The 22,237-nt window shown below is 53.3% G+C and overlaps 2 protein-coding genes across 3 annotated transcripts in view; one reads left to right on the forward strand and one right to left on the reverse strand.

Annotated features, from left to right (window-relative positions):
- PARP6 (poly(ADP-ribose) polymerase family member 6) overlaps positions 1–5,823 on the reverse strand; it is a 14,423-nt gene extending 8,600 nt beyond the window's left edge. The window contains exons 1-3 of the mRNA XM_057378765.1: positions 5,754–5,823; positions 3,402–3,529; positions 2,126–2,300 (exon numbers count right to left, since the gene is read on the reverse strand). Of these exons, the coding sequence (XP_057234748.1) occupies positions 2,126–2,300; positions 3,402–3,529; positions 5,754–5,823 (373 nt within the window). The remainder of the gene's footprint in view (positions 1–2,125; positions 2,301–3,401; positions 3,530–5,753) is intronic.
- PKM (pyruvate kinase M1/2) lies at positions 1,707–21,555 on the forward strand. Of its 2 annotated transcripts, none has more exons than XM_057378716.1 (11): positions 1,707–1,788; positions 7,184–7,353; positions 7,723–7,814; positions 10,727–10,858; positions 11,048–11,234; positions 12,014–12,284; positions 12,527–12,677; positions 13,979–14,131; positions 17,825–17,991; positions 20,007–20,188; positions 20,730–21,555. In XM_057378716.1, the coding sequence occupies exons 2-11, from the start codon at positions 7,203–7,205 to the stop codon at positions 20,834–20,836; spliced, it is 1,593 nt and encodes a 530-aa protein (XP_057234699.1). In that variant the 5' UTR covers positions 1,707–1,788; positions 7,184–7,202; the 3' UTR covers positions 20,837–21,555. The 2 variants fall into 2 exon arrangements, with proteins under 2 accessions (XP_057234699.1, XP_057234698.1); XM_057378715.1 differs by lacking the exon at positions 1,707–1,788 and adding an exon at positions 6,928–6,970.
- The last annotated feature ends 682 nt before the right edge of the window (positions 21,556–22,237 follow it).

A 22,237-nucleotide genomic window follows, 5' to 3' on the forward strand; every position in this document is an offset into this window, starting at 1 on the left:
ACCCCCGGGATGGGGCAGCGCCACGGCGGCACACGGGGCTGGTGGGTTCCCGGTGTCCCCAACGCAGGGTCCCCCTGTCCCGGCTTGGGGTCACCGCAGTACCCGCACAGGGTGCCCCATGGGGTGGCCGGGCTGGGTCTCCCCTGCAGAGTCCCAATGTCCCCAGCACAGGATCCCCAGTGTCCCCAGCTCAGAGTGACCATTTCGTGTCCCCCATGGCTGTCACAGTGTCCCCAGCACAGGATCCCCAATGTCCCCAGCACAGGATCCCCAGTGTCCCCAGCACAGGGTGATCATTTCGTGTCCCCCATGGCTGTCACTGTGTCCCCACAGCGCAGCTCAGTGTCCCCAGTGTCCCCAGCACAGGGTGACCATTCTGGATCCCCCCCATGGCTGTCACAGTCACAGCCCAGTGTCCCCAGTGTCCCCAGTATCCCCAGCACAGGGTGCCCCTTGGGGTGGCCACGTTGGGTCTCCCTCACCATATCAGAAYGAGAGGACACAGTCTTAGGGGAAGTTTAATTTGGACATCAGGAAAACGTTCYTCCCTGACTGAGTGATTGGGTGCTGGTGGAGTCACCGTCCCCAGAGGTGTTTGAAAAAGGCTGRATGTGGCACTCAGGGCCATGGTTTAGTTGATAAGGTACTGTAAGGTCACTCAATGATCTCAAAGGTCTTTTCCAATCTAGTCCATTCTGTGATTCTGTCCCCATGTGCCAACAGAGTGTCCCCAGCACAGGGTCCACAGTGCTCCCAGCACAGGGTGACTATTTTTGACCCCCTCCACATCTGTCATGGTGTCCCCACACCCCAGCCCAGTGTCCCCAGCACCCCAGTAGAGGGTGACCATTTTTGGTCCCCTCCACAGACCACGGGGTTCCCCAAGTCTCCAGTACAGGATCCCTCCATGGTCCCAGCATACCAGGTCTCCCCAGACGGCTGTCACAATGTCCCTACAGTCCAGCACAGGGTCTCTGTGGCAGGTCCCTGCGTCAGTGGCATGTCCCACTGTCATGGGCAGAAGGTCCCCCTGGTTTTGGGACAGTGTCCCCAACATCTCCAGCATGGCATCCCCCAGTATTCCCCAGCCAAGGGTGTCCGTGGCATAGGGTGTCCGTGTTGGGTCCCCATACAGCTGGGACAGTGTCCCAAGTGTCCCCAGCACAGTGGTCCCCATGTCCCCAGCATCTCTGGCCTGGTCGCCCCTTGAGCCCAGTACAGTGTCCTCAGCGTCCCCAGCACCATGTCCCCAACATCTGCAGCCTGGTGTCCCCAGTATTACCAGCACTGTGTCCTCATGGCTGTGCCACAGAGCATCCACACTGGTCCCCAGTGCTCCACTGGAGGGTCTCAGGACCCCCCAAAGCACCCCAAAACCCCMAGAGCCGCTGCYGCCCTCCAGAGTGAGGGAGGCYTGAGACGCAAATCGGGGTTCAGTGTGAGTTGGGGGCCGCGGCCCCTTTAAGAGCGTGGCGCGGGGCCGCGGTCCCTTTAAGGCGGCGATCACTCTCCGTCCGCGCGCGCGGCGGATGCGCCGCCTCCTCATTGGCTGGCCGGGCGCGTGCTGTGACTCAGCACCTCCCCCTCGCGCTTTGTGAGTCCGCCCGTGAAAGTAGCTCCGGCGCCCCGCCCTYGTGGCGCCCGGCGGGGCGGGCGGCGGAGGGATCCGAGGGGGGCGGTGCTGCGACCGACCGGCATCACCTTGGCGGGGCGTGGGGGCGGCGCGCAGAGCGGCGGCGGCGCTTGGACAGGGAGGACCACACGTGGGTGTGACTGAATCAGCGRCAGGTAACGGCGGGCTGAGGGGCGATGAGCGGCGGGGCCGGCCGCGCTGGTGCYGCCGTTATTCCCGTGTTGCCGCCGTCGGTAGAGGGTCCCACCAGGCGGCGGCTGAGGGGATGGGGCGCGCGCCCTAMGGGACGGTTGAGGAGGGGGCGCGCGGGGRGCTCGCGGCGCCGAGCACGTGGCCRCCGGCGGCCCCGGCCCCTCGTCCGTTCGTCCCACCCCCCTCCACCTCCCCGAGCATCCCCCCGAGACACCGCACCGGGGATCGCCCGTTCCGAGCATCTCCCCGTGACCCAGCCCTAGGGAACGCCCGCTCCGAGCATCCCCTCGCGGCCCGCACCGGGAAACGGCCGCTCCGGGCACGGGGAGGCGGCGGGGGACCGGTTCGTGGTGCGCGGGCCCGGGTGAACGGAGCGGACGCGCACGGGCGGGGACCCCCGCCTGTGCCCCRCGGCCGCGCCGTTAAACGGAGCGAGGGCCCCGCTGCGGCTGCCGCCCGGGTCCCGCCGGCCGGGCTGTGCCGGAGGAGCTGCCGGGAGGCTGAGTCAGAGGCAGACGGAGCGAGGCGCTGGGCCGCCCGCCTCCCCCCCCGCCAGCGCCCGCACTCACGTAAAAGCCGGCGGTTCCCCRAAGGGCATCAGCTTAAATCAGCGTCCGGCTCACTGCACCCACCGCTGATGCTGCAGCCTCTTCCCGGCCCCCCCCCGGCAAGACAAGGCCCCTTCTGAATTAATCTCTTTCCGTAATTGTGYCTGCTTAAACACGTCCAATTGATCGGAACAGTCTCTTGAACAGTGAAAACCTTTACGATTTAAACCCCCTTTGCAAAGGCTACCAGGGCATGAATAGCGCTTTTGTCGGCAGACAATGGCAGCCTCCCGACTGTCTCCTCAGACTACTAAAAGTAGACTGCAATCTCTAAAAAACTGCTTTGTTATGATAAGGCAGTTAATCGATACGGTAAGGTATCGGTGAGGCCCAGGTTAACAAAAAAATCAGTGTTTTATGCGGGTTTTTGTAAAGTTAAAGTGTTAACTTTCCTGCTGCTGCACATCGTGACTTCCCTTGGCTCAAAGGTGCGATGACAAAGAGGTTTTTGGTTACTCAGACACCTCCAGGGACTTGTGCAACCAGCAGTGCTTAATTATTTAAAAAAAAAAAAAAAGTGAAAAGTATAATTTAATGCCCGACATCCCGTTTATAGAGCAGAATTCTCTAATGAAAAGGAGCTCGATGGGTTAATGAGCCGGGCCGGTGCCAGCGCGTTTCCAGCCCATCACCGGATTAAGCAGAAGGTTTTTGTGYGAGGCAGGAAGCGCTGCTGCGAGCCACGTGCTTGAATCGGGGACTTCTGCCTATGAAACCCTTCCGAAAAACTTCGCTTTCACTAGATAAAGGACTTGGGGAGTCTGCAGCAGCCTGCTTTTTTTTTTTTTTTTTAAATTATTTATTACCTACTCCTTTATCCATCCGAAGCTGTAAATATTATTAAAACCGTCATTTATTGCTGTTAGCTGGAGTGATCCATCGCCGGCCTTAATTCCCTTTCCACCCAACAAGCTGATAATTTAATTTGATGAGGACAAGACGTTTCCCAGGCCGGCTGGAGCACGTGCTGGTCCTTTATCTCCCTCCTGGCCGTTGTTCTCCCGGGGGAAGATGGAGCTGCAGCGAGTGGTGATGGATGGCACGTAGGGAATGGGGCTGCAGTACCGGGGCGCTGCCACTTGCTGCAATCTCCATCCTGGAGAGGGGATGCAGCACAGTGGTCCACACATCCGCCTCATTAAATTGAAAAAGAAAACTCCCCAAGCTTGCTTTTGTCGTGTAAAGCAGGTTTTTGCAGCTTGCCTGAAGGCAGCCAGGTGCTTTTTGCCAGGCTGAAAGGCTCCTTGTCCTCTGCAAGGTTAAGCCTGTAGGTGTGTCCTACAAATACCCTCGAGATAAGTCTTTCTCGTCACCAAACATCCCATGCTTGTCACCTCCTCTTTTTTTTTTTTTTGGTTAAGCCTTCCACGGAGGGCAGCTCGGCTAAGGCCAGGCTGAGCCAGCAGCACACAGGGAAATTGCCTGACCTTCCTACTTCCTATTGCCAAAAAGCTGGAGAGGCATCTCCGTTGTGGATCTCTCYTCCCGTGGATCCGCAGCTCGATGCCGGGCAGAGCATTGGCCAGCCGGGAGCGGGTGGTGACTCCTGGGTCTCATCCAGGCTTGCAGAAAAGAGGTGGAATTTTGGGGTGGCCATTTTGTCCTTACGTAACGGCGAGACACCACTGCTGGCACCGGCTGCCTGGCAGGAATGTGCCGTCCTCCCTCCCTGGGAGAGGGGATGCCAGGCCAGGGTAAAAGCCTGCTTCTCTGCACAGCTGCATTTCTCTGTTGTTGAGCCTTTAGCTTCTGGAATGAGCAAAGCTGATGTTTTCCTAGGCTTTTTTTTGGGAATCTGAAGGTTTGCCTGCTTTCATAACCCTGCCCTGAGCAYTAACTCAAACCATTTCTGCCTCTGGGCAGGGACACTGGGCATGAGCTGCCTTGTTCTGCAGCGTCCAGGAGGACGCTGTTAGTGAGGCYGACCAGTAAATCCCGAATCATCGCCCCCTGAGAGCCTCTGGCTGCAATTACAGCTCTGCTGGTGTGGCCTGGGGACAGCCCCTGTTGCATTTTCCACTTCCCTCTGTCACTGACAACGGCAAAGACTTGGCCCTGGGTGGGGATTGCTGCTCCCACTCTTTTCTCCATCCCCAAGGGGCACATCCGAAGAAATGGTGATTTTAGGCTTTCACTCAGCTGRCCCATGGGATGAGCTGGCTGGAATTAGTCACTTGGCTACAGTAAAACCAGTCCTGACCGCATACAGCCCAGCTTGGAATATTAAGGAGCTGGGGAGATACCAGACATGGTTGGGACACTCTGCCTGCAGCATGGGCAGGCCACGCAATAAACTTGGGGATTTAATCGTTTCTCCTTGAGGAAAGAATTCAGGTTCATTCAGTGCTGGAAACATTCAGGCTCTGTAGGATATTACCCACTCCCTCTTCCTTGCTCTGCCCACACTGAGTGCTCCGTGTTTTTTGGTGTCCTTGAAGTCCTTGCTCTTCTGTTTGATTTYAAAAAAAAAGCGGAGTAGTGGGAAATGCCAGACATTCCTGTTATAAATATGAGACTGGTCATTCCAGTTGAATTCAATCGATGCCTTGTGAATGCACGGTGCTSGGAGGCAGGAGGAGTATTGGAAAGTGACTCTAGGCGGTTATGGGCACGGTGCTGTGGAGAGATGGGTGTTTGGGGTACTTTCTGGCTCCTTCGTTTCTGCTCTCGCTCCTGGACAAGGTCATGGTGTCTCCGGTTAATTTTTCTGAGCCCTCTGAACTTCTGAAAGTCTTGTGAAGGGGAGTCTGGCTGGGAAGTGAACTTTTCCTTCCTCTTCATAAAGACCTCGCGGGTGTTAAAATTATATTTGTAAATTACTTGAGTGGGTGGGGGATTTCCATGAGGCAGGGAGAATTCACCTGATTATTTTTTCTAAGCTTCCGAGTCTGCTCTGGATGCAGTTTCTGTGTCGCGATACCGTTGTTCCATATTCCTCTTGTTCCTAGAAGCTGTGCAAACCTGCTTCCCCGTGTGTGTGGAGGTGATTTCCCAGCAAAGGCTTGTTTTTTTTGGCGTCTTAGGGAAGCTGACACTGCTCTGCAGGTGTCAGAGGGTGCAGCAGCAAGTGTCACAGGGCTGAAACACAGTGTTTCAGGACTGACCAGAGGGTTTTCCTATAATAATAAGACTTCGTTGGGCTTTTTATGTGGGCAGATTTTCTTGTAGTGTCTCCGGTGAATCAGCAGCTTCTGGCAGGGCTGAGGGAAGAGAGTCTTTGCCAGGTCAAATTAATGGTTTTCGCTGGCCTGGCTGCTCTGTGGCGCATGGCAGCGCGGCGAGGGTGAGTCAGGGCTGCCTGCGCGAGGATCTGCACGTACGTGAGGAAGGGCTGCGGAGCAGGGGAGGAGCATCGGGGCCAGCGGGGCCGCTGCGGCACCGGGATGGCATCGGGCAGGCTGGCAGGGCACGGCCTGCCCTTCGCTGTGCTCAGTCCTGCCAGCTCTGGCTGAGCTTTTGGGTTTATCGGTGCCTGTGTCAAAGGTGGATGGGCTGAACTGACCGGTGTGTGCCCCTCACATCATTTTGTGGTTTACTGGGGGCTTTGTCTGCCTGGGGTAGGCAGAACTAAAGCCCAGTACTATCCCTGCTCTGTCCCAGCCTTTAGCTGAGCTCCAGCCCACATTTCTAGAAGCACATCTTTGAATGAAAGCAGCTCATGCCTGCTCTGGATGTACCCTATGTACCCAGGACRTGAAGTTTGAAGTCAGACCAATCTTTAAAGGCAAAACGAATRATCTGCACATGCCAGTAGCCACCACCTTGCATCACTTTTACTGGAGGCTTTTGGAATGCTGGGATTCCAGCCTGGGCAGGTCCAAGAGACAAAGAGCTTTTAACTGCYACTGCTACTTGAGAACAAAATTATTTCAATTAGAAATGCGTGGGGCAACGGCACTGCTGGGAAATGAGTGTCCTCCCATTGCGGGGGACTGTTAAGCTTCAGCTCAGCTTCCTCTTGGGATTACAGGCTGTTCCTGCTGTTTTGGGGACTCTGTAGTCCAGAGGAGGCAGACAGCCTGAGTTCAGRGAGGTTTTTCAATCCAAACATTTAAAAGTACAACTAGTTTTAAAGCTTGTGAGAGATTTCGGYTGCTGTGGGTGAAGGGGAGTGCAGGGGACTGGAGACCTGCAGCATCTTCAGTTGAAGAGGGACTTTAAGTGAATTAAATCTTCATTCTTTTACGTGTTCTCTGCCAAGGTGTTGTGTTTAATCAACTCAAGTCTGCTTCTTGTCCAGGCTTAARGGATGGGGTTTAGGCTTAGTTGGACTTTACTGTGATTAGGTGCTCCTGGGCAGAAGGTTGCCCGTGTCCGGACGTGCCGCAGTCACGCCAGTGCTGAGCTGCCCCAGTCCCAGGTGGGATGGGAAGTGCAGTCGAGGCCTGCAGTAGGAGAAATGAGTGGAGAGCTGGGAGGGAGGAGGCAGAGCCTCTGCCTGTGCACTCAAGTGCTTGAATTTTGTTGCGTTGTGTAGCTCCAAGGGAAGACTGGCAATGAAGAGAAGCTATGAAGGGAACATCTGCATAGAAGGCAGGTGAGCTTTGGGTGGTCCATGTGGGGGATGACATGGAAATAGAAATGTGTCTTGCCTGTTCAGACTCTCAAGTAGGAACATAAAGATAGTTTGACCYAGTAGCAGCTTTCTTGTTGCGTCCATATTCATCACGTGGGTGTGTTACTGTCTCTGCTTGCTGGGCAATTTGGGGTGGGTGATTGCCAAACCTGGCACTGCTTTCTTCCCTTGCAGACACAGAAATCGAGTGACCATGTCGAAGCACCAAGATGCAGGGACCGCTTTCATTCAGACCCAGCAGCTGCACGCTGCCATGGCAGACACCTTCCTGGAGCACATGTGCCGCCTGGACATCGACTCGGAGCCAACCATTGCCAGAAACACCGGCATCATCTGCACCATCGGTAGGACATTCCTAGATAGGAGGGAATTGCAACTGCGAGCCCACACCTCAGTGAAACCTGGTTAGGGAAATTGTGAGAGGGATCTGGCTTTCATCCCTTGCCAGGGCTGAACTTGTGTGGTGAAGGAGCTTGACTTTCCCGTGTTTGCCTAACCTGTGTTCCTGCTGGGAGTGAATCCAGTATCCAGGGAAATGGGAATTGCTTGGATTCTGCTGCACTCCGTGGGCAAGTTAAAACAATATTTGCTGCTGCAGCTCTGAGCAATGCTGCATCCATTTACCTTTTCTCTTCCACATGAAACAGCCTGGTCTGTGTGGGTTACCTCATTATTTTTCCAAAGTTAATGTTCAAACTGTTTCTTCCTCCTAGGCCCGGCCTCCCGCTCTGTGGACAAGCTGAAGGAAATGATTAAATCTGGAATGAACGTCGCCCGCCTCAACTTCTCTCACGGCACCCATGAGGTAAGGGTGGGGTCTGAGCTGCTGCGGCACCTGTATGCCTGCTGATCCTGTCCCTTATGGAAAAGGGAAATCCAGCTTCATCCAGACCAGCCTTGGTGTGACAAGGTGAAATAGCTGCTTTTGGGGAAAGCACACTAGTTGTACGTACCGGGCCTGCGTCATTGCTGATAACATTGAAGCATTTTCTGAGCTSTTTTAAAAGCAATTAAATTCCACACCCTGTCCTGTAGCGGGGAGCCAGGTAACTGGTATTTGACACTGTGTGCCAACTGCTTGCCATGAAATCCTTCAGTCCTTCCTCACATCCTGCTGTTCCCAGAGCTGCTGCTTCCTAGTGAGCGGCAAAGCCGAGACCTGTCCATGTTCTACACCTCTGCAGGAGGTCACACTATCAGTTCATCTCACTTCTTMCTCCATTGCTGGGGGTTTCACAAGCAGGCAATCAGTGAATAACCCTGACCAAAAGGSGCCTGTTACTAGTGATTTGATGTAGTTACTGTGCCCAGTGGGAAGAAGGGGCTCCTGGGTTTTTCTGGCTAACCAGCTGCTCCGGGTGTGTTCCTGGCACTCTGGAAAGTCCCACCATGGAGCTTGGGACGTGCTATGGTGAGCTTAGAAGGGTAAGGTCAGAAGAAATCAACACTGCATGACAGTCAAGCCCCTATGCTATAAATAGCTGAGATCCCAGTGATACTGGAGGGAGCTGAGGATCCCATTCCAGGTTGCCTGGAATGCCACCGGAGCCTTTCTGCTGAGTTTTTTTTTTTTTTTTTTTTGACCCTGGCTGCTTTCCAGCTTTCAAAATGTCACCCAGTAGCAGCTGTAGGTGGCTTTACTTAGTGACCCATGAGCCTCCTGGTTTGTAACAGCTTGGCCTCTCACCCTCGTGGCCTTTAATGGGCACAGGGCACTGTCAGGATCAAAAGGGCTGATGCTTAACTGTGGGCAACCATTGGACCTTGACTAACCACCCTGGGATAGTGTCAGTGCATGCCCTGCAAYTGGGAAATCAGCCTAGAGAAGGCATAGTTTGGAGTAACTCTGCCTCCTGGGAGTCAAATCCTGTGGCTGTTGGGCTGAGTGACAGTCAGGGAGTTGGTGGTCAGGCTGAAACTGGGAGTTCTCACACCGTTATTGCCCAGTTGCTGTGGTCTGTGAGCTTGTGGGCTGAGGTTGAGGGAAGGGAGTGTGGCTTTGTGCTTTGGGTGAGGTCTAATTGCACATTTCACACAGAAGGACGAGTTTGGGTTAGTGTGGTCTCTGGTCTGGCTGTTGCCTGCAGAGTGTGACAGTCAGCCATAGCCAGTCCTARGTTTGTGTCCCCTCCTGGCTCCTCCTGAACACTGCAGTTCCCAGTGAAGCCCTAAAGAGCTTCCATCGTCACAAGTACTTCAGTTCTTATGTCCAACCCAAAGCAATTAATGGGGCTTCAGCTTTAGCAGAGGTGCTTTGGCACCTGCCTTGCCACCCTTTTACATAAAATAAAAATGGCTTTTACCTCTAGTTCTGCCTGCATTCCTGTTCTGCATACTTAGCTCTTCAGGAAGTGGCCTCCCTAGGAGCCAGTTAATCCTCARTATCAATCTAAAATGGAAAAATCCCAGATGATTTGGATCAGATAAATACAATAGCACAGTTGGGGCATGTTTTCTCTGCTGCATCCACCCCAGCTGCGGAGCCTGGAAGGGTCGGGGCCATCTCAGCCCGGACTTGCACACTCAGTCAATAAACTGACTCATTTTCCTGCTGTAAAGAGTTATCAGCTGTTGGCTATCACTGGCCAAGGGCACACATGTGAACTTTGGCATGGCTTTTTCCAGCCTCACCTTCCTGGTGCTGGCTTGACAACCCACCCATGTCGGTGTGCAGGGCTCGTGCTGGGGTGCGTGAGTGGCACGGGGGAGCCAGGTGTTCCAGGTGAGTCAGGTCAAACTCCATCAGTCCATATAGCACAGAGGGAAAAGGGTATTTCTTATCTCCTGAGGTCTGTCAAGTGTTGCACAACTTTTACTAGTTGTAAGTAGTTAGGGTTATCTCTTAATGTTGTTTAAATAAGTAAAGTAAACTGATCTGGCCATCTGTAGCACATTTGAGGGAGYTGGGATGGATTTTCCCACAAAACTATCTTGAAACTGGCAGCATTTAGCAAAATGCTCTCGCAAACAAGGTTTGGAAGCCAGGCACGTGGTGCTRGAGTATTGAACTCCTGTCTGTGATTGCTTTGGCTCTGGAAATAAATGGTAAATATTTACATGGATAACCTTGTTTTAGCAAATCCTTTATCTATGGGAATTTAAACCAAAGAGTGAGAAGCCTGTCCACCTGCAGGACTGATAGTAGGGTCAGGCTGGAAGTATATGTGGGAGCTGGCGGTGTGGAGAGGCATCTTCCCTTCTGTGCTCTGACGGGAGGAGGAGCGCAGCCATGTGTGGCACTGTGACATTCTTCTACCATTGGGTATCTTTCCACATGCACAATTACCCAGCTCTTGGTGCTGTGACTATTCTGCTGTGTTGAATAGGCAGGTGTTCAGGAAAGCTTTTGGAAAAGTTAYTCCTAAAAGCCTGTTGGTTGGTGAGCCACTTTCAGTTGTCAGATGTGTGTATTCCTCATGGAAAATCACTTCAGCCAGACCTCTGGGTTGTCTCCTTGAGTTGTCCTTTTGGAATTGGAGCTGAGGGCTCTGAGGGCACAGCCAGATAACTTCCAGACTCCACTTTTGTGGCAGGAAGGCTTTTATATCCTTGCAYTCTGCTTTTCTGGAAGCTTTGTCTGGGTTAAGTTTTGAAGGTAGAACTGAAACAGAGCAGAGCTGTTGACTTGGGCAGCCTCTGGGGTACACAGGGATGGTTTCTGTAAGCAGCAGAATAGAACCAGCTTTAACACTTCCATCCTTTTCCTTTCCTTGCCAGTATCATGAGGGCACAATCAAGAATGTGCGAGAAGCCACAGAGAGCTTTGCCTCTGATCCCATCACYTACAGACCTGTGGCTATTGCACTGGACACCAAGGGACCTGAAATCCGAACTGGACTCATTAAGGGAGTAAGTTCCTCTTTTTTTATCCCACTTTTTTCTCTACMTAGACTTGATACCGTGTTAAGCCCRCRGCCTTTTCCAAACAAAAAATGTCCTAAGAAAAGAGGCAACAAACCACCTCTCAGAGGATTGGATGAACTGCTGTGGTCAGGAGGTGCTGATGTGTTGGTTTTTTCTGGTTTTATTGTCACACAGAGTGGCACAGCAGAAGTGGAGCTGAAGAAGGGCGCAGCACTCAAAGTGACYCTGGACGATGCCTTCATGGAGAACTGCGATGAGAACACACTCTGGGTGGACTACAAGAATCTCATCAAGGTTGTAGAYGTTGGCAGCAAAATCTACGTGGATGATGGTCTGATTTCCTTGCTGGTTAAGGAGAAAGGTAGGTAGCAGCCATTCCAGATCTGCCTGTTTGTTTTTTCCGTAGGATGTATTTGTGCTTTCTCTTCAGGAACTGTTTCTTGGCTTGCAGTTGTGTGTTAAAAAAAGAAGAACGTAGTTCTTGATGCTGCACTGAGACTCTGAGCTAAAGTTCTCTACCTTAAGTGTAGGAACTCTACAAAAACTAAATTCAGCTGGGTTTCCCTGGGCTGACATCTAAATCCCGTCTTCAGAGGGGAACATGTGGTTGGGCCATACCACTGTTCATGATCAGCCTGGCTAATTCATGCTCTTGATGTAGGATTTAAGTACTTTTTCAGCACAGACCCTGAATTTTGTAGTTAGACACAGAATTAGCTTTAACTGGTAATGTAGAGTCAAGGTTACTTCCATGATACTCCCTTTATAGTGCTGCCTAAACTGCTCTAGCCTCAAGCCTCTAATCCATGAGCACGTAGGGAGTCGARGTGAGGATTTTGTGGTGCTCAGTTTGGTGTTGCAGGGCTCTGTGTGCAGAACTGCAACTTAGCTTTTCTTGGGGGAGGCAGTCCCAACCTTGTGCAGGGAACAGCCGCTATCTTATCCAGGAACAGCACAGAAGTTGTTTTGGCCCAATCCGTTGTGTTCCCACAGCTAAACTGCAAACCCGTGTGGGACAGAACTGCTCAGAAGAGATGGGATGTGCCTTTTATCGCATGTGCCGATAARGGGCAGTTCCCAGGCAGGGTGGTGGTGTGGGAGCTGTCCAGTAAACACTGACCGTGGGAATGCTGCTTTCAGGGAAGGACTTTGTCATGACGGAGATTGAGAATGGYGGCATGCTCGGCAGCAAGAAGGGTGTGAACCTGCCCGGCGCCGCTGTCGACCTGCCCGCCGTCTCCGAAAAGGACATTCAGGACCTCAAATTCGGCGTGGAGCAGAACGTGGATATGGTGTTTGCTTCCTTCATCCGCAAGGCTGCCGATGTCCACGCCGTCAGAAAGGTGCTGGGGGAAAAGGGAAAGAACATCAAGATCATCAGCAAGATCGAGAACCACGAGGGTGTGCGCAGGTGAGCTTTGGGTTTGTTGCGCTGAAATAAAGCAGCTCACACTCTTTTCTGTAGCTTCAGACAGCTCTGTGTAGCATTGAATATGGGCTGTGCCTTGCTGTTGGGTTTCTTCTCCTGCCTTGGCATTGCAGGAACCCAGCCAGCCCATGGAAAGCCTGTGTGCTCSTTTCAGAGGAGGACAGATGGATGGGAAGGTGCTTTGAAGAGCAGATGGRGTAACACAGCTCTTCTGTTGCTGTCAGGTTTGATGAGATCATGGAGGCCAGCGATGGCATCATGGTGGCCCGTGGTGACCTGGGAATTGAGATCCCGGCTGAAAAAGTCTTCCTTGCCCAGAAGATGATGATTGGGCGCTGCAACAGGGCTGGCAAACCCATCATCTGTGCCACTCAGGTACTGGAAACATGCCRTTGGCTCCTCTCTGTCTGGCTGGGAGGGAATGTTGAGGCAACCATGGCTTGATGGTGTTAGTTAAAGATGCAAAAAGCTTTTGCTCGTAGCTGAAAAGATCATATTGAGGCATTTCTGTGTTTGGGATCTTTACCAATTAGGTTACTGAACCTCTTGCCAAAGTTTTTACACCTCAAAACATCACATAGTAATGAGCCTTGGGGGTTGATCTTGCAGATTCATGGGGAAAATGGCACGTGCTTTTCCTTRGCATCTTGTGGCAGCACATCTGTGCCTGACAGGGATGGTTTGCTGGGTCCCCGAGTATCTTAGAAAATGCACCCACTCTGCAGCATCAGAAAGGACTCAGTAAAGGATTCATCTCCTGGTTTTGGGAGTAGTAGGGATCATGTGCACAGCCCCCAGGCACTGGGAAGACTGGTTTCCTGGCTGTCCTTGCTCTGCACACAGGCTGTGGAAGTGAAAACTGTCTTGGACAGTAGTCATTCAACAAGATTCTGGCTTTACAGTGCCAAATGCTTCTTCTTCCTGTATTGCTACAGAAACTCAGTTGGGATACAGCCTCAGGCAGTGTCCCATGGGGGAAGCAGGAAGTGTTTTGTTACAAGAGTTGAGCTCCAGCTGGGGTGAAGCTGAGCACCTGAGGAAGACAGGAGAACTGACCAGACTTGGGGATGTGRAAGAGGATTAGGAAGAGCTAACCTCATGGAAAGCTGTCCTGTTTTCCACTCTTCAGTGGGAATGCTTAGGAAGCTAGTGGAGTTAACTGTTCTGAGTTTAGTACCCTGTACACGTTGTCTAAAGCATTTGAAATCTTGTATTGCATTAAGGTGACTTCATTAGTGCAGACCTTGCGCTTTATGGTTTCTAGATTATAAAATCCCCAAATTTGAGAACGTATGACTGCATTTGAGCTTTCCATAAATATGTCTAATGCCAGACTCTGCTCTAAGGAGCTCTGAGTTCCTTGGATCAAGCGTTTTGCTGAGAAGCTGAATTGGAAAGTTGGGAGAATTGTGTCTGGGATGTTGTGTGGCTTAAATCTCCCTGRAAAAGGAGTAAATGTGAAATGAGTGTAAAACGGAATTAGTTGTTCTCCTCACTGGTGGAAGCTTTAAATCAGGACTGGTTTAGGGACCAGGTTCCCTCTCTGTTCCACACCCATGGAGAATGCCTGGACCCTCAGGCTGCATCCCACTTTCTGTCCAAGCCATAAAGGAGTATTGCAGTGCAGCTGCTTGCCCTGGCAGTGCGTTGATCSCTGTGGGTTTGTTGTCTCCCAGATGCTGGAAAGCATGATCAAGAAGCCTCGCCCAACGCGTGCCGAGGGCAGCGACGTCGCCAACGCGGTCCTGGACGGAGCAGACTGCATCATGCTCTCCGGGGAAACAGCCAAGGGGGACTATCCCCTGGAGGCTGTGCGCATGCAGCACGCTGTGAGTACTGCCCTGCCCTGCTGGGGACAGGGACAGCACCTTGCCATCGGCCACCTGAGCTGGCCACTCAAAGACCTGAACGTGCCCAGTCCAAGCTGGCAGCACCCGGCTGTCCAAAATAGCCATTTCTTCACTAACGCTCCGCTGTGGGTGTTTTTTTTTGACCAAACATGGTCCTGAAGGCCTGGCACCTCGCTTTGTGTGCTAGAAAGGTGGCAGGCAGAGCTAAGAGCTGCTTGGTGTTGCTCTGAGATACAAAATTTCCTATTTCTTTTTGTTTGGGCCATGGTACAGGGATTTTTGCCATTGCCTTGATAGAAATTTCATCCAATATCCTATTGCAGTGGCATATTGARTGCCTTAAACTTCTGCAAGGTCAAGGAACTGCTTAAGCAGTTTATCTATAGTAAGGTTTTGGCTGAGTCCTGCGTGGGAGGGTGTGGGGAGGCTCCTGGGGGTGATTTACAGCACTGTTGCATTAAGCACCTGGTGTGTGCTGGGGTTTGGGGGGTTTGTTGCATGAGTACTGACAGCACCATGTTTTTACATGCCTGAACTGCCAGAAACCTCTGCTCTGCTTCAAGTTTGTGTTTCAGCTGATAAAAGCCTGATGTCAAGTACCTATGAGCGTTGCTGCTCCCCTGTTCCCAGTGCTGTGAATCACAGCAGTGATAACTCACCAGTTCTAACTCTCGCCAGTTTTATTTGTGATTCAGGTTCTAGAGAATACTCAACGCAGCCAGTGTTGGTTTGCAGTGTGTTACCTAAACCTCTTTTACCTCAGTATGGAGTGGTGTTTTTTGCACGAGGCAAATGCAAAATACAACTTAAAATCACGGGCAGTGATGCTCCTTTACAGGCCAAACACTAACAGTGCATCTTAAAGCTTCTCTCTCCTTTTCCAACCCCTAAATCACAAGGATTGACTTCCTACCAAGACTTGGGAACTTGCTGCAGCAAACCTTACACCTGGGTTTCCATCCTGTCAGTAATTCTTCGGCCTGGACAGGTCGTACCTGTAGCCTGAGTTAAAGATCTGTTGCATGTGCTTCCCTCTTCCTGCACACCTGGGCATGGTGGTGTGGTGCTCATTTCACCAGGCCCCTGGGGAAACACTGAAGGCTTTTAACAACCAGTGCAGAAACTAAAATACAGATTGACTAAACGTAAGGTGTTCCAGGCAGCAAGKTGCCAACTCTTAGGGTAGGAGCACATCCAGTACAGTGAGGGTCTCTCCTCTGAGCTGATTCACTTCGTATTAGTCAAGCCCAGGAACACTGCCCTGAGTAACCACGGTCTGGAGATCTGCAGCATGGCTGGAGCAGATTAATGTTTCTATCTGAAATGGGCAGTAGCAAACTTCCAAATACTCGGCAGGCTGATTCCTGCATGTGGGAGCGAGCTTCCTGCCCATTCCACTGTAGGATCCACACTTCAGAGCCCAGCCTGGCTGCTTGATGGGACCAAGGTTTAAACAGCCTCTCCATTTTCCTTCCCCCCACCTCCCCAGTATCTCCACCCCTGCACCAACCAGAAACCCTCTATAGCCATTCCTGTCTGAGCAGATCCAGCTATAGGGGAGGTTTAGGATTGCTGTGCCCCTCTGCAGCCGCTGTCAAAGCAGACACCTGGGGAGGTGTAACACGTTCYGTTACACCTGGGGAGTGCAGACTCCCCTGTAGTCGGGTTTGTGCTCTTGTGTTACATGAGGTTGCTGCCTTCATACTGGGAGCTGAAAATAAACTGCCTGGCTTCCAGCTCCTGCATTTGGAATAAGTGTTGTGATGCAAATACTCCCATTTTAGCTAAATCCAGCAGTAACAAAATGCTTTAGGACAAGTTGGCACTGGCCTGCTGTTCCGGCCTGCTGCCTGTGTCCTGTTATTTTTAGACATAAGATACTTAACTACTTTGGCTTAAACTGATAACTGTGGAAGGGATAATTCCCAGCATCACATAAAATAATTCATTAACACTAGAGAAGCAAAATTCTGATTTTTCTAACTCCAGAGCTTTCACCATAATGGCACATCAGTCTCTAATTAAACATGAACTTGTCATGCTTTGTGTAGCAGCTGCTCACGTTTTGGAGTTAACTGGATAAAGTTGTCCTTAAAAAGATCCTTTGCATGCTTTTCTGGTCTCTGCAAGCCTTCTTTATTGGGTTGTCAGGCCTTCCAAGATGATTAAATGTGATGATTCCCAGGATTCTGGGATGAACAGGTTGCTGAACCTGTTGCCAATGCTCAGCCAGAACACAAAGCCCTTAGTTGTGCCTCTGCCTCTCTCAGCTATTCATGTCTGGCATTGTACAAACAGCTCAAAATCTGCACTGTGACAACCCTGTAAGGAAGATTTGTTCCTGTTTTATTTCCTGTTACCAAAGTGAAATTGGTATCCCACTTGGATGTGAAGCTTTATTGACTCTCAAGTTAAGCTAAATCTTTATTGGTTCTCAAATGGAATCTTTATTTGCTCTCAAAGTAAACCAAATCTTCATCGACTCTTAAGTTAAACCAAGTCTTCATTGATCCTGAAGCTAAACTAAATCTGACAAGGCTGAGAGAATAGTCTCCCACCTTCAGGGGTGACATTCTTCCTTGCATGTTGGCTCCATGAGCAGTGTTCCAGCAGTACTTTGTGGTGTTGGGAGCCTAGCAAAGGAAGCCAGAGGAATTCCCTCTTGAGGAACTGCAAGCAGGACCATGGGCAGGCAGGTAGGTGGCACAAGAGTCTCTCACAGAGTTCATAAGCAGCTATGACAAGGCACAGTCTGGCTCTGAGCTGGTTTATTCTGGTCCTAGAAAAGTGGTTTGTGTTTGCCTGCTCTGCTGGAACCCCCAAATACAATAAAATTGCCACCTTTGGAATGCCTGCTCAGTGACTGGGGCCTGCCACTTCCATGGTATGGTGAATGTTAGTCCGGGTTGCATTTAGCAAAGTCCAAACCTGAGAGCCAAAAAGCTTCACAGTTTCATCTTAAAACCCTCTTGCATGCATTACTATGACAATTAAGCAAATTAACGTGATCTCATGTTCCTGTGGTATATCTTTCCTTCTTTTCTTTCCTCTGTTCTCCTCCATCCCTCCCACTCGGGCCTGCAGATCGCCCGCGAGGCTGAGGCTGCAATGTTTCATCGTCCGCTGTTCGAAGAAATTTTACGCCTCAATGTTAACAACAGCGAGCCTGCCGAGGCCATGGCGGCGGGCGCGGTGGAGGCCTCTTTTAAGTGCTTAGCTGCAGCCCTGCTAGTCCTGACTGAGTCCGGCAGGTAGGGCTTAGACACGGGGCTTGGGCCAGCCCTTTCTGTGGCAAAAACACGCTCCACCCTAACACTGCAGGCTTTGGCCAGCGGCTCGCTGCCCGCGCCGGCCTTGCATAACCGCTGCCATGTGAGCTGAGTCTGTGCCAGGGAGGGACCCTGGCAGGCAGGAGCAGAGCGAGAGTGCCTGGCAGTTGGCATGAGTGTCACCCGAGTGTGGGCTTGGCAGGGCGAGGTGCCACCATTGCGAAAAGAACCCTTGGGAATCAAGTGGTTCCTGTGCAGGGATGTGCCATTGGGGTGAGCTCGGTCTGGGCTCGCCGATTGGTGATGGTGTCAAGTTGTGGCACCTGGCTCTGGAGCACCTTGCCCTGCCCYGTGCCCGAGTGCCTGCCGTGAGTGTTGTCTCGAACGCGTGTTGCTCTCACAGATTGCTCGGGAGGCCGAAGCCGCCATCTTTCACAGGCAGTTGTTTGAGGAACTGCGCCGTCTGACCCCCCTCAACTGCGACCCCACCGAGGCCGCTGCAGTTGGCGCTGTGGAAGCGTCCTTCAAGTGCTGCAGCGGGGCCATTATTGTCCTCACCAAGTCTGGAAGGTAGGACGGGACACGTGTCCCCAGGTCAAGCCCGCTGCGTGACAGGGTGGGGGAAGGAGACTCCCAAAAACGTGGCGTTGAGAGACCGGTGGAGTCAGGTCCTGGCAGTGCCTGCAGTGCTGGTTCCTCAGGAGATGGACACACATCCCTACACTCGAGTCCTCGGCCTGCCTCTGCCAGCGTGGCACCAGCTCTGAGCCCGGCCTCCCCTCGCTGCTGCGAGTGGCAGCGGCGCCAGCTGGAAGAGCCAAGGGAAAATCRGTGTTGCAGCTTCAATTCAAACTTCTTGGCAAGAAATCATCGATGTAACAGTGAGGCAGAAGTTCAGTGGATGCAGAATTTTTTTTTTTTTGTTAAATCGAGGCTTTGGCCTTTTGTAGCAGCATCCAAATTCTCGGTCCCTCGCTGGACTTTGCGGTCATCAGCCCCGCTTGCCTGAGCCCAAGGGCGAAGAGGCATTGTGCAGCCTGGGATTGGTAGGCAGGAAAATAGAAGATGTTGGAAGGATTCCTTGTGCCTGTCTGCAGGTAATCTCTGCACAGGCAGGCATCTGGCAGGCACCAGGTGAGCTCCATGGCTGCAGGTGAGCTGTAGTTTGGGATTTCTGTCCAGCAGTAGTGACAGCTGCCAGGCAGAGACTTGTTCTTCCAGTTGTGGAAAGGGAGCTGGAGTCTCATGGATCAGCTTTTCCATCTAGAGGAACTGGGCTGCCTGCTCCCAAAGCATGGCCAACCATAAGTCTCAGACTACTTTCTGGAAGGAGATCAGGATTTCTCACACTGGATTCACACCCAAATAGTAGTGCAGCAGTAGAGATGTGGTTGTGTGTGCTGGGCACCACGTACCTGAAGATCTGAACCATCAGTGAAACCTTCACCAAAATGTACAGCTTAAATGTGAGCAGCCACTTTCTGCAGAGATGAGGAGGGAATTACAAGCACCGAGTTCTGGATACCCTTGTGCTTCTAATGTTTCTTTGTCAAATGTTCTAACCTTACACTTGACCTTCTTAAASAGATTTGAACTCTGATATTTGAATATTTTTAGCTGTGGATTCGGTTAACTCTTATGAGTACCTGGATGTCCCGGGAGGTGGCTCGGACAGTGTGGGAAGGATTGTCTGAGAGCTGGCACGTGTGGTTGGGTGCTTGGAGCAGTCTGCTGGCTCCTGCTTTAAGCAGCAAATGTTGCATCTGACTGTTGCTAAGCTTGGCTCCACTAAACAAGGCTGCAAAAGCAAGTGGAGACGGGCATGTCCATCAGAAAGGTGGAGCTGCACTGCCACAGCCTCACAGTTGTAATCTGTCTGTTTGCAGATGCTCTCCCTCAGCAGTGCCCAGGGAAGGGGAAACTGTAGTCCAGTCCCCACCCAGGCTGTGCTGTTGCTATTTTAAGGCATTTTAAAGCATTTTAAGGACTCCTTGCCCAACTTGCCAGTGTAAATTTTGGCCAGTGTTGCACTTGCTTCCCGTTGGGTGCAGGAGCAGAGCTGTGTGTGGAGGAACTGGCCTGTTTGCTGGCTGGGAGGTGGCTGGGAGGCAGATGGCTTCCTCCTTGGCACGTTTTGGGCAGCGCTGCTGGCGCCAGCTCTTTGCACCCCGTAAACCGGGAGCTCCTCAAAATGGGGAACTTTCAGGGAGCCCCGCTGAGATGCCAAGGCCTGCTTGTGGAGGCTGGAATAAATGGCACCTCGCCACCTTAACATAGCAACAGAGACAAGTAAAGACTTGTTCGGGGACCAAAACACCCTGATGGCACTTGCTAAACTGGGCGGCAAGGAGATTGTCACCACCAGTGGGGACAGCCAGTGGTGGTCTGCCCAGTTGCCTAACTGGGACTCCAGCAGAGCATCGAGCTGGTTGGTGAGTGGCTCTCGTGGAGACTCAGGGATTCACATCCCTGCAGAGGTTTTGGGGAGCCCTGGTGGGTGACAGTCAGACTCAGACGTTGCCAGGTGTCCTCTCTGGAGGCTGTGCCAGGCGTGCAGAGCCCCACGCTGGCTGCTCTCCCCGCAGGTCGGCACACCTGGTGTCACGGTACCGCCCGCGCGCYCCCATCATCGCCATCACCCGCAACGAGCAGACGGCGCGCCAGGCCCACCTGTACCGCGGCATCTTCCCCGTGCTCTGCAAAGACCCCGCCCAGGACGCCTGGGCCGAGGATGTGGACCTGCGYGTCAACCTGGGCATGAATGTCGGTGAGTGGCCCCGCTCCCCCTCCCTGGGACGTGGCTGTGCTCGTGGCCCCGAGCGCCTGTGTGGTGCTTTGGGGTCACTGACGGGGACCAGTGATGGGAAGAGAGGAACTGGCTGCCGCTGTGGTAAYGATCCGGACGGGAAATGGGTGCTGGTTGCATGAGCACAGCCACGTCCGGTTGGGAAATGGGCKGGTGGGTTGGGCACTGCTGCCTTGAGAGAGGTTCCAGGTTCGGTTTAAGGTGGTTAGTGATGGAACTGTGACACTCACTGCTCCTGAGGGACAAGGGGAGCCTGGAGTGGGGTTCACTGTCCGGCAGCACCTCCAAATCCTATGCTGTGGAATTCCAAGCTGTGTTCAGACAGGCAAAGGGTCTCGGATGGGTGGGCAGCAGGAAGGTGGAGCTTTAATACCCTCCTGGAGCCCTGACTACCATGGCACAGGCAGTCCTGGTGTCTTGGGGAGCTGGTGATGAGCGCTGTTCCCCATGGCAAGGGGGACAGGGTGGGACTGGGCTCTGACACCTCTCTCTTCTCTCACAGGCAAAGCTCGTGGGTTCTTCAAGAGCGGCGACCTGGTGATCGTGCTGACAGGCTGGCGCCCTGGCTCTGGCTACACCAACACCATGCGTGTGGTGCCCGTGCCCTGAGTGCCCACTCCGCCTTCCTTCCCCTGCCCTCCTCCCCTTCCACCACCCCCCTCCCTTCCCACTGCCCCCTCTCCCCTTGCATTAGACCAGCCATCGCTTGCGCTGTTCTCCTTGTCCCTAGAGTGGATGTAGGTTGCTAAACACCACCCAGTGCAGCAGCAGCAGGGGCAAGAGACCTTAAATCACTAAAAAAAATATACTTGAAGTGTTTAGTTTTTTAAAAAACCTCTCCCTGTAGTTAAAAGTCATGCCTTGATGTGTGTTGGAGTCGGCGTTGGAGGTTCCTGCGTGCTGCTGGAACTCCTYTTTCCTGGTGACTGTCCTCAGGGTGTGAAATGTCCCTTTTCCCGGCCCTGGTGTGGGGCCTTGGGAAAGGGCAGAGGCGATGTGTGGTCAACGGTTCCGCTGGACCCCTCCTCGCTCGAGGCAAGCTGCTACTCCCTGCTCCTGTATATGGCCACACGCCTCCCCAGACCCAATCCAAGGTGAATCCAGCCTCTCTCAGCTGGTTTTTTCGGGGATGGGGGCAGGAGAAGGGTGTTGGCTCCGTGCGAAGAGCTTCCCGTGCTCCCCTCGCAGCGTTGTCTCCTGTGTTAGTCGTGTCCCCCCACCGCCCCAGAGCCCCCCCTCACCCAGCACTCCGACGGGCCCTGGGGTGGGAGAGCACAACTGTCCATCAATAAAGAGAAGCTGAAGCACCTGCCGGGCTGAGCCGCTCCTTGGGGGATGGTGAGGGGGGAGCTGGGGTGGTCTGCAAGGGCTGCAAAATGCTCAGGGTTTGGGATGGTACCCTGGAGAAGGTGATGTGGCGATTGATGTGGCTGTGGGATCAGCTGGCATTGGGGGGGTCTGGTGTGGGGGTCTGCAGTGGTTGAGGGATCTGTTGGAGTGTGGGGGAGGTGCCAATGGAGGAGTTTGCTAGGGTTGGGGTGCTTGCAGGGGCTGAAGGAGGCTCCGATGGAGGGGCTCTACTGGTGTTAGGGGTTCAGTGGAGCAGGGCTGGAGGCGTCTGTGGGCCAGAGGAGGAGCTTGTAGGGCTGGGGCTTTCTTGCCTGGGTTAGAGAGAGCCAGCAGAGGACCTGGGGCCTGGGCTTTCCTTGTCCCGGGCCGGCTTTCCCCGGGGTCCCTCCCCGCGGGGCCTGAGGCCCGCCCGCAGTGGCGGTGCCCCGGAGCTCCGTCCGCCGCGCGGCCCCTTTAAGGGGCGGGACCCCGCCAGGCTCTGGCYCCGCCCACTGGAGGGCGTGACCTGCCTGAGGGCCGGGAGGTGGTGCCCGGCCATTGCGGGGGCGGGGCTGGGGGCGAGCGGCCAATGGGCGGGCTGCAGGGGGCGGCACTCGGCACCGTGTGGCCAATGGGCGGGCGGAAGGGGGCGGGGCGAGGCGGCGGGTGGCCAATCAGCGG

Source organism: Malurus melanocephalus, unplaced genomic scaffold (assembly GCF_030028575.1).
Source record: "Malurus melanocephalus ecotype Western Australia unplaced genomic scaffold, MMel_1.1 scaffold_372, whole genome shotgun sequence".
Taxonomy (NCBI): Eukaryota; Metazoa; Chordata; class Aves; order Passeriformes; family Maluridae; genus Malurus; species Malurus melanocephalus.